At 32.1% G+C, this 12,607-nt stretch overlaps 1 protein-coding gene across 1 annotated transcript; it reads right to left on the bottom strand.

The window, feature by feature from the left end:
• Positions 1-4,808: 4,808 nt before the first annotated feature.
• On the bottom strand, positions 4,809-12,047 carry LOC119832074 (slit homolog 3 protein-like). Its single transcript, XM_038355677.1, has 3 exons — positions 11,914-12,047; positions 10,153-10,178; positions 4,809-8,365 (listed from the first exon to the last, which is right to left on the bottom strand). The coding sequence occupies exons 1-3, from the start codon at positions 11,922-11,924 to the stop codon at positions 5,220-5,222; spliced, it is 3,183 nt and encodes a 1,060-aa protein (XP_038211605.1). The 5' UTR covers positions 11,925-12,047; the 3' UTR covers positions 4,809-5,219.
• Between the last annotated feature and the right edge of the window lie 560 nt (positions 12,048-12,607).

Below are 12,607 nucleotides of genomic sequence, written 5' to 3'. Positions count from 1 at the left end.
CGTTAAACATGATGGAATTGGCAGTTATATAAATATTCCGACCGTGCACGGGTAGGGGAAGCAAGCGAACCGATTTAAAAATAGTGTGACTAATTTTTATCCAATAATGTTGATCTAATTTTATAAATATTGTTTGTAATATCATTTTAAATTACGCCAAAGATTGACATGTATCTATAAGTTTTTAATATTTTCCTTTTACCGCGCGCGGTTTTTTACTCGAACCCCGTTTGCTACGGCTTGGCAAAAAAAACGCGGGTTCGAATCCCGCCTCGTGATCAAATTGTATGTGGTAGTCAAGCACGCTTCGGCACGAATTGGGCCAGCTCGCACCGGAGAAGTACCACACCCCCACAGAAGACCGACGTGAAATAGCATTCTGCTGTGTTTCGTTCGGTGAGTGGGGGAGCCGGAGGCCCATATCCTTTCCCTTACCCTTCCCAGTCCTTTCCTTTATTCCACTCACCAATCCTTTCTTAATCCCTTCCCAATTTAAAGTCGGCAATCCATTTGCAGAGGCGTAAGGTCTGCAATGGACCTTATGCCTCTCCAAATGTTCATGGGCGGTGGTAGCGCTTGCCATCAGGCGTACATCACCAGCTCCATTACCGACTGTGATATAAAAAAAAAAAGAAAAAAAAAAAATTCTATACTTTCAAAAATTTCTCAGTGCAACTTTTTGTTAGTGGTTTTAAAAAAAGGTGAAATCTTAGGCCACAACTGATATATAACTTAATATTATCGCTTATGTGACGCAGTGGAGGACCAGCGTTAGATTACATTACATTGTAACGAAAACTGCTTGTGTGTTGTTATATGAGTGGGCGCTGATAAACTAATTATAGGCTACTGTTTCAACATTACTGGGATTCCCCGCTTTTGTGGCATTTGAGAGATCAGGAAACTATAAAAAATTTATGATATCATATACATATACGAACTCGTACTCAAACTCAAACTCAAATATTTATTTATTCAATTAGACTTAAATTCAAATACAAATTCAAATTAAATTTATTTGCAAGAATGTAGTTACAAATTATAGATCTTATACAATATTCTGCGGCTAATACATTCTACCCAAAGTTTGGGTGTGCAAATATTAAAATCATAATTTAATTTTTGATTTTTGATATTTGTGTCCTGCTAGGTATACTACTTAATTCTCTTTTAATGTCATAAATTCTTCAATGCCATAAAATTGTTTCACCATTAACCAGTTCGTCAGTCTCTTTTTAAATAGATTTACTGGTAGTTCCTTGAAATTATCCGGTATTTTATTATATATTTTAATAGTCATAAATATTACACTATATTTAGCTGTGTTTATTCTACAAGTTGGGAAATATAGCTTATTCTGATATCTTGTTAACATATGAGATTTTACTTCTCCTTTCTTCTTAAAATATTCTGGGTGATGTTTAACAAATAAACATACTTCTCTAATGTACATGCAAGTCAATGTAAGGATACGTAATTTACTAAATTGTGGTCTGCAACTGTCCCTTTGGTGCAATCCGCACACAGCTCGGATACATTTTTGTGCCAAAAATACTTTCCGCAGATCGCGAGACTGTCCCCAAAGAATAATTCCATATGATAGTACAGATGAGACGTATGCATGGTAAGCATTAATTGTAGCATTCATAGATACAGTATCTTAAGAGATACTGTATCTATGAATGCTGCATCTATGACGACGTAATACGTAAACGAAACGATTTATTTTTTCACAAATATATTCAGTATGTTTGTTCCATTTTAGGCCTTCGTCCAACAAGACACCCAAGAATTTGTGATGTTCTACCTGCTCGATTACTTGGTTGTGACATTTTATATTTAGGTTAATTGTGGTGCAATTGCAACTTCTTATATAAGCACTTATGAATCATTTTTTTTTTAACATTTACCACCGGTTCGGAGAGCTATTTCTACAGAGGAGAGCTGGCAAATAACTCTGTAGTTGTTATTTTAAAATAATATCAACTTTACCTATTAATTCTACATAATATGTAGCATGTACATAACAATGATGCCAAAGAACTGTCCTGTGGTTCTTAAGCGACATTCCATGGATTACGAAAAGATTGATTCTTTGTTTTTTGTGAGTTGTCATGACAAAACTACTGAATTTGGATACCTACAATATAGTATTTTCTTGTGTTTGATTTTACGCGAGTATTATACATTTAGAAATTAAAAACTTACAGTGACAGTCAGTCTCCCCGAGACCACGCTCGCTGTAAAGTGTTCGAAACGTCGGGTTAATAATATAATGAATATAAATCGCGTTTAAAATCCGTTAAATTTTTTTTAATTTCTATACCTACAACATGTTTTTATTCGAAACAGAGAAGCGACAGTTTTTGTAAGTGGTGCTGAAGCGGGTGAAACCGTGGGACACAGCTAGTATATAAGTTTATATCATCGCTTATTTAGCTTAGCGGACAACCGGTGTTAGATAGTAATGAAAACTGCGCGTGTATTGTAATATGATAATAGCGATAAACTAGGCTACTGTTTAAATATTTCTGGGAATCCCCGCTTTTTTGCGAATTAATATTTATAATAAGCTTTCATATACATATACTGGCTTTTGCCCGCGGCATCGCACGCATTAATTCGGAGTTATATATTATATTATATATTATTATATATTATATGTATTATTATATTAGTTATATATTTAGATAGATTTTATTATACATATAAACTTTCCTCTTGAATCACTCTATCTATTAAAAAAATCCCATCAAAATCCGTTGCGTAGTTTTAGAGATTTAAACATACATAAATATAAACAACAACACGGCGCACAAATTTTCTTATTTGATTTTTTTCTTGAAATATGTTTACATTACTGGCTTTTCTCAGCCGGCATACACCGCTACGCTACTGTGAACAGCGTGCCTCTGAAAACATGATCATAAAATATACCCATGTGTGCGTGCGGATGGCAGAAGCGGCCGGGTGGCCAGTTAGGGGTGCACACATAGAGTGTTAATTCATCTAATCGGAAAAAAATGCATAAGGGACTTTATAAGTATTTATATGTTATTATAAATAATCATAATAAATTATAAGAAATTATACACTAAAACTAATAATGACAAACACAATAATAAACAAATTAAATACTAAATCTAACTAATTCTAGCCTTAAATAATAACATAACACAAGCACTGTGTGGTAATGTCCACCGTCAAAAGGGACTACTCAGTTTAAAGCTGTAGTGTTCAATGGACCACTAACAGCACTGATTTTCTGAAATCCCCATCGACCGCGACGGTTGGAGTTACAGTTTATGTAACAAGCACAGGACATTTAAAAGTATACAAAAAAGATAAACAACTTTAAATGTTACGCAGTTTGAAGACAAAAAAAAACAACAAAAATAAATTAAAAATAAATTATAAATAATAAGTTATAACTTAATGGAAAAGCTGATAGCTATGATATATATAATAAATATTTAAATAATCAAACATGCTACTTACATACAAAATAATGAGGTATAAAGGAAAGATATAAAAGAAATTATAATAAAAAATTAAAACAATATTGTATGTGTAGACATATATTATATTCTGTATATAATAGGCGAGTTGACATATTAACAGCACTAAACCTGGTACAGTGTAATAATAATATAGCCTTTTATTCAGATAATCTTAACATATATAGTGAAAAAATAAACAGTTACAAACTAACAAAATATTAACCGAAGTATATCTACAATCACAAAATTTGCTGTTTCCTTATTTTCTGAAGATCTGTTTGCCAATCGGCAAAGGCCTCCTCCAACCGTTTCCATTCTAATCTGTCTTGAGCTACTCTGTTCCACATTACTCCGGCCACTTGTCTTATATCATCATCCCATCTTCTCTGCGGTCTCCCCCTTTTCCTTTTACCGTATCTAGGGTACCATCTTGTCAATCTTTTGCTCCACTTGTCCGGACCTCTTACTAAATTACATCTGTAATCTTTGTTTTACTTCTGATGGTTAGGCTCTTCAGTCTATCCGATTTCTTAGCATGTACCATACTTCTCTCCATTGCGTGTTGACAGATTGCGAGTCTGCTTGTTGTTTCCTGAGTTAGAGCCCATGATTGACAGCCATACATAAGGATTGGTAATATGCAGGTGTTAAATAATTTAGCTTTATTCTTTATAGGAAAATTTTTATTTTTCATAATTTCTCTTAGGGCCCAATATAATATGGTACAGTGTGTTTATTAAATATTTTTTGTACTTTAATAAAAAAAAATGTAATTGTTATTAGTAATTATCATATTAATTAGCGTATTAAAAACTCAACCGATTTTGATGATTCTCTTTCGATTTGAAAGCTGGTGCCTCCCGTGTCGTCCTATTTAAATTTTGTCTATTTCTGACAATTTCAAGGAGGTTTTATAAAATCATTTGTTAGTATTTGAGTAAATAAACGATCTACAAACAGTGCTTTCAATGTATTTTATTTGAAAATAATTTTTTTACGTCTTCATTTCATTACCGTTTTATCTAGAGGATAACAATTACAAGGAACAAACTCTTTTGTTAGATATATAAACAAATTCATTCTGAAATAGTATTTATTTATAATCTTTACGGTAAACAAATAACAGCCAAGAAATATGGTTTCAGTTTTTTTATTATAATCACAGTTTTAGCATTTAAATTTTTAATAGTAAGTAACATATATAAATGTAATCATTATAATCATAACCACATGCTTTAAACAAAACATAAATAGAAATAAGTTAAATATTTATTACATAAAGTTAAATATTATATTTTTTGTGGGTGGCCGAGAGGCTAGGCCTTGTTACTACGGTTTGGGAAAAACGCGGGTTCGAATCCTGCCTCGTGATAAATTTTTTCTATTCTTTCAAAATTTCAATGCTATAAAACTAAAAAAATAAATAAGAACACAATATATTATGAAAAAAATACAAAAATTCTACCCGAGCGGAGCCGATGCAAACAGCTAGTAATCATTTTAACATATTAAACTTATTATCTATAAAATTCCTTTATAAATTTAATTAAAAACTCTTATTGTTTATAACGTAATTGTCTAAGGAGATTATCTCAAAGCAAAATCTAAAGATAACATTATTAAAATTATGTTAATGCCCAATTAAAATAAAACTAATATACCTATATTAGAATACACTTAGATGCTTCCAACAGGAAGACAGTCGAAAAAAAATACGCATCACACATGCGAGTTATCCATGGGGACAATGATTTCATGCGTACTATAAGATCGACGTGTAGGTGTCAATATAAAAGTTTCATAAATTTTATACGCTGTGAAACACAACACAATTGTCAACAGTAGACCGACACAAATATCTGTAAAAAGTACTGAATTTGAGTTCTTTGCTATTTCTGATGTAATATGTTCAAAAGATTCGTTCATTGTCGTATTCATTATTGATATCTTTTCATTAATTGCATTTATCGTTTTATCAACTTTCCCATTTGAAGCATGCAAATAACTCATATTCTCAGTTGTTGTATACCCATTATTGTCAACCTTGTAAGAATTAAGATTGCTTGTTGTTTTTGAAATCATCATCTTCTCACCACTCTGTAAAAACCTTTCTAGTAGCGTATTTGTAATATTATTTTCAACAACGAGGTCTTTTAATCTGTCATTAATTGAATTAAAATTATGATTTACGAGAGACTTTGTAATCTCTACATTGGATTTGTCCATTGATAATTTAACTAAAACATTTCGAATATCAACTAGAATGGAATCATTTACATTCGATTTCATAGTAACCAAGGGTTCATCGCCACTACAAGTGATGCCGTGAATGTTCTCCTTAATATTTTCTCGTATTTTTGCGGTTATATTAAACGTCAGCTTACTTCTTTTAAATTTAACTAGCATTTCACAAGGCAGAGCATTGCCGCCTATACTTAGAATTGATAAGTGTTGATTCGAAAACTCTTCAAAGCTAATTTTACTTATATTATTAAAGTCTACAATCAGAATACGTAAATTTGGAATATCATAAAATCGTTCTGTTTTCAAGTCCTGTATTTCATTATGCGATAAATCAAGAGTTTCTAATGACGTTAAGCCATGAAATGCGCCATAACCGGGAGTTGCTAATTGATTGTGTGAAATATTAAGGACATTTAAATTTATATTTTCTTTAAATAGATCTATAGGTAAAGATTTCAATCTATTGAAACTTAGATCTAAGGCATATAAATAATACAATTTATTAAACGCACCAGCATCTATAAACGTTATCTTATTGTGACTTAGATCTAAAATTTTGAGAAATTGAAAATTATTTATTCCTAGCGATGTGATGTGAGTGATACTTGAATTTGATATATGTAACTCAATCAAATGTGAATTGGCTATATTATCAATCAATAAATCTTTTGTTATACCTGACAAGACAATATTTTCGAGAAAATGTAAGTTTTCTATTAAAGAAATATTAAATACAATTTCTCTGTTATAGGATATATCTAAATAAGAGATATCTTTGCAACGCAAAAACACAATGTCTTGTAATTGTTTTATGTAATTAAATGATAGATTGATTCTAGTTAATAATGGCATACCGGCAAAGGTATTATGTGAAATGGAAGAAATCAAATTGTGATGCAAATATAAATCTCTTAATTTAACTAATGCTGTTGTATTCAGGTCAAAATATTTGAGCATATTAAAGGATAAATCCAGCACGTTTATATTGTCAGTATTTATTAAAGCATTATAAGTGATCTCTGTAATGGCACCGTGTGATATGTTAAGCGTATGGAGATTGAACATTCCATTGAAAGAGTTATTCTGAATAATATTTAGAGAGCTATATGAAATTTCGAGGACGGGTAAGGATTTTAATCCATAAAATGCATTATCTTGCAATGTGTTTGCTAAAAGATTCTTAGATATATCAAAACTATTTAACTGATCCATATCTTTAAACGAATAAGATTCAATTTGAGAAATATTGTTATGAGAAACATCTAGGAACTGTAAAACATGCAATCCATGAAAGTCGTCTTTTTTTATTGATCCTATTATATTCTTATTTATTAATAGATATTTTAGCTTTATCAGATCATCCATGTGAAAACCCAAAGTGGTGATTAGATTATTAGATAAATCAAGTCGTTTCAAAGTATACATATTATTAAAGGATTTTAAAGACACATTTTTTATTCTATTGTTGTTTAAAAAAAGCTCTTCAACATGACTTAAGCCAACAAACGCATAATCTTCAATAAAATCTAAATTTTGGAAACTTAAATCTAATTCTGTTACAAAAAATAAGCCCTCAAATGTACCTCTCACTAGCGCTCCACCTATATTATTTCGCTGTATATTAAATATTGATATATTATTATCTTTAAACATGAATTTAGGTATAGCTTGTATCTCATTGAAGGAAAAATCCACATTTTGTAAGGAGTGCGTGTTAGAAAACAAATTTTCGTCTAAGTTTTTTATCAAGTTATTTTTTAAATTGACTGTATATAAATATTGCATGTCATTGAATAAATCATGTTCGACTTGAGTTATCAGATTATCATTAAAATATATTGTTTTTAAAGAAATTAAATGGCCAAAATCATTTTGTAACAAACTACCAAATTTGTTATTGTCAGCGTGGATGTGCTCAAGTTTTGTAAGTCTTACAAGCGATCCACTGAACTCTTTGAGTCGGTTATGACCTATATTTAAGTAAACAAGGTTTGACACTCCTTCAAAAGCGAATTTATTTAAATTTGATATTTCATTATAAGACAAATCTATATATTGCAAATAATTGAATGTTTGAAAAAAACCAGGATCTAAGTCTACCAAATTGTTATGTGAAATATTTAACTTTAGTAGATTTGTAAATGCGTATTCATCACCATTCGTTTTTAGCTCATGAATTAAGTTATGTGACAGATCAAGCTCTTGTAATTTTGGAAAACTGTATTCAGAACTGAGTACTGCGCTGTATATTGAATTGAACGATAAATTTAGCATTTCTAAATTTTGCATATCTTGCAATAGAGGGAAAATAGTGTAATTGTTATGACTTAATTCTAATGATATAATCAAATGACAATGATCATCAATATCAACATTAGGCTTCATCTGTGAATATTCATTAGAAGTGTCTTCATAAATAATCTTCATTGGAAATTCGGACCATTGTCTATAAAAATAAGAATTATAACATTTCCGAATAAGGTGGTCATCTATATTTAAATTCTCCAGAATAATTAAATTTTCACATGTAGCTTCCCTCATGCACAAATCTCTATTAAAATTCTGAATGCATGGGTCCCATGAAGACGCCAATTTTGCAATTAAACAAAACAGAATTGTCCCTGAAAAAGAAACAAAAATTCAATTTTAAACTCTAAAATATGTTTAAAAAATTTTAAATTTTAAGTTATGTTTGGCGCAAATACTTCATGCTATTTATGTTCCATCATCATCAGCCCATATTTTTTCCCACTACAGGGACACTGGCCTTCTATGAGGGCTCACTTAATACACCACGCTGGCCATGCAGCTTGGCAAAGACATTAACAACAGCTATTTATATATTATACATTTAAGCGCTTTGACGCCAACAGTCAAGTCGAGAAAATATACAGCACGGCCGTACCGACCATACAATTCATACTTTTTCCTTAGCTATTGGTACAATACGTTTTTTTATGGGAGTTGAGCATGAATCCAGCCAGCTCGGACCAAGAAAGCTACCACATCCCCCAGAAGATGGGCGTCAAATAAGCTGGCAAACGCTACTGTATTTCGGAGGTCCGTATTTACTCCCGTCACTATTTTCCTTTTCATTATTTATTAAAAGCGGGCAACATCTTTGCAAAGGAGCTACCTCTTAACGTTTCCTACTAGCGCACAATGGCGGCGATGATGCCATCAGGCGAACCACCAGCACGGTTACCCGTTCGAACATTAAGTGCGTCTGTGTGTCCACTTGATGTATCAAAATATTACACAATTTTTTTCAGTGTCATTTTTTGTTGGTATGTATGTATTTCAATCTAAGAAATAAAGCAAGATTCACAAGAGGAATTATTCTCTTAACAATAAAATGTGACGCGATTAATTAGCATTTCCCATTTTAAAGTCTAATATATAATATATGTATTCGTAATCACCGTTAATTTTTTTTTTTTTTTGCTACTCACTCGATGTATATTGTAAACAGTTTTTGATATAATTTTTTGCCGCCAAAATGTAGTAAAATAAGTTTTTTAATTGCCAGGTTCACAGTATCATTCTCTCGACTAAAACGACTCTATTGACACGACTAACATCAAAAATACGACTAAACGTGCCAAAAAAACATACATACATAAACTCGAAAAACATAACCATCCTTCTGTCACAGTTGGTTAAAAATCGAGCCGGTAGTTAAAAAATACTAAAAGGAAATCTTCATATATATATATATATATATATATATATATATATATATATATATATATATATATATATATTGATATTATAGAGAGGAACAATTCAAAACCAAAAACTACTAGACTGATTTTAAATTTTTCTTCACCATTAGAAAGCTGCAACTTCAGGGAGGTTTATATGTATAATAACATCTCCTAAACTAGAAATTTTGAAAGAATAGAAAAAATTTGATCACGAGGCAGGATTCGAACCTGCGTATCTTGCCTAACCGTAGCAACGCCTAGCCTCTCGGCCACCCGTGATCCTGCCACGAGTAATCGAATTTCCTCTACTCTTTCGGTTTCATGTGCCTAAGGGGCACCCCACGGGCCTCGTGATCAAATTTTTTCTATTCTTTCAAAATTTCTCATTTATAAATTTCTCATTTCAATGCTATAAAACTAAAAATTAAATCTCCTAAACTACTTCGAATTAACGCGAGCGAAGCCGCTGGAAATACCTAGTATTGTTTATATGTACCATGGGCCAAACCAAAATAATAATCTTACGAACTGAAATTCATATATGTCCGATCTCTGGAATTTGTATATATCCCTTTGAAGCGAGAAAATTTCGCTTGCGCGATTCAAAACCGTGTCATTACAATCACTTCCCTGTTAACCTGTATACTACAGTCTACATCTGTATTTTTAAATGTCTAACACTACAATAATTCCATACTTACTTGACACCAGAAATTGTACGGTTTTCCTGAAACAAAATAACAAATTCTATTAGAAAGATAAATGGACCGGTTTCTAATTTTATAAATCATCTAGGTATTTACGCAAAATGTCTAATAGTCATGGAAGCTCGTACTAGGATTGATGGTTTTTTAAATAATAAGCGACGCCTCTCCACCCCTAGCTGCTCACAATATGTTGCCCCCTTGTCGCATCATTGCAGCGACGTATTCGGGGGCCCATACTGCCAACATATTTTTGCTTTCCTAATGTGAAAAGGCAGGTGCCATAGTTCCCAATAGTTCCTTATACCGTTAGATTTAACATTCCATTCCACAGCCCAGATATTAAATATCCATATTTTGCAATGGTCCTACATCGGCCGCGGACTGCCCAGAGCTGTAACTCTATAGTGCAGCCATGGGCAGGCTGCGGTTGATGTCACATAACACATTAAAATACTCAAAAGGGCTTCTGCGTGTTGGATCTGTGTCCCCACGTAAGCCTTCCAAAAGACCGGGTGCCTCCTTCTGGAGGTACCCGAGTATCATGGAGAGATAACGCTAATAATGTAATGTGATTGTTTGTTTGGATGTTTGTCCGTCAATCACGCTGAAACTACGTAAGGTATTACTTGAATTTGGTATACAGACAGGGTATGAGCTGACTTGGATGAAAGGATACTTTTATCCTAATTAAATGTTCCCTTGGGATAAAACAAGAATCTTGATATCTGGGCGGAGCCGGGACGAGCGTCTAGTTACACATAAATTTCATTAAGATAATAACGATTAAGAACATATGTTTTAGGTTTTCTATTTAAGTACCATATTAATTAATATGTAATAAGTATATATATTATTGGTAGATAATTTTTCATAAGTATATTTTAAGGTTCACATTTTGGTAGGTATATTTTTCTTAGGTACTTAAATATTGGTTACTTGTTAACTCCATGGGTTTTCAACCGATAGACTAAAAAGTCCAAATTTAGAATCTCCTTTAGAACCTTTTTTGTAGAGCAAAAATAACGTTTTGTGTAATCTGCGGTGTTTCGTTTGTAATTGACAAAAAACAAATATTGAAATTGGGATACCGAAAAGCTGGGTATGTGATATTTGAAACATTATTTATATAATATGTAAATAACGGTTCAACTGTGACGGATCGAATTCTGCACAAGAAAATAAAATTAAAAACTGGCTGGCCACTCTATTACATGAATGTAGGTTTCATTTTTAGTTTTATAGCATTGAAATCCTACTAATATTATAAATGCGAAAGTTTGTAAGGATGTGTGTGTATTTGTTACTCTTTCACGTAAAAACTACTGAACTGGACAACTGGAATAACATATAGGCAATTTTATCCCGATATTCCTACGGGATACGAACTTACGCGGGTGAAACCGCGGAGCGCAGCTAGTGCTTTTATAAATGAGAAATTTTGAAAGAAAAAAAAAAAAATTGATCACGACGCGGGATTCGAACCCGCGTCTTTTTGCCAAGCGTCTTGGCCACCCGTGATCCCGCCTCAGTAATCGAACGGATTTACTTTACCAGATATACCTGACCCAATTCGTGTCGAAGCGTGCTCGACTCCCACATTAAAAAAAGCGTTCATAATTATTCATAATATAACATAAACATTTTTTTAGGTTTTCGGTTTAATGTACGCTACAGGTCCTAATAAAATTATTTACTTATTATTTATTTATTATTCAATAGCTAACAGAGTAATTAAATTATAAAAACAAATCTTACCTGCCCCACATTTTAAAAAACACTTCAAAACGTCTGACCTCTCACGATTTTATAGTTGTTTAAAATAACATATATTTTAATTACATATAAACTGAGTACCGCTGCGCTTATACAAACTGATGTCAGCAAATAATACAATATGTGTCCGTTGTGTTATCATGAAGCATAATAGTCTATATATAAATAAATTATATTGACGTGTCTGTCGCTGTGTCAAAAAGTATGTCAATATTTATATACAGATATTTTTATATCATACTTCTTGAATGATTTCGACAATTATTAATTTTCAAATAAGTTTTAAAGATAATAATAAAAGCGACTGCTGGAAATGTTTTGCTTGACTTAACTGTCAGATAAATGACCAATAATTGATGGAAACACATGTCAAAAACTGTTAAATTACCTATCAGTGACGTAGCAATGAGTGGCCCTTGAATTTGAATGATACAGACGTACGTGTTATGTATAGCTAACTGAAACCCGCGTGGTTACACGCTTGGTACCCGAGTAAAAGTAACCTATGTTCTAATCCCGACTATAACCTATCTCGGTTCCAAATGTCATACATATACGATCAGTTGTTATGTGTTAAAGAATGATAAACATACATCTAGATATCCAAATGTATCCACGCATCCATCCATGTATGCACACATACGTTTTTGCACATACGTTTATCCTATATACATAT

The sequence above is a fragment of the Zerene cesonia genome, chromosome 14 (genome assembly GCF_012273895.1).
Source record: "Zerene cesonia ecotype Mississippi chromosome 14, Zerene_cesonia_1.1, whole genome shotgun sequence".
Classification (NCBI taxonomy): Eukaryota; Metazoa; Arthropoda; class Insecta; order Lepidoptera; family Pieridae; genus Zerene; species Zerene cesonia.
Note: the sequence above shows the minus strand (reverse complement) of the source record. Positions and strands in the feature narration are given on the sequence as shown.

What these genes read in the sequence shown, in the direction of transcription:
- LOC119832074 (XM_038355677.1), bottom strand. An exon ending in CGTACAATTTCTGGTGTCAA is followed by an intron (nt 8,366 to 10,152) that starts GTAAGTATGGAA and finishes TTTCTTTTTCAG; the next exon opens with GGACAATTCTGTTTTGTTTA.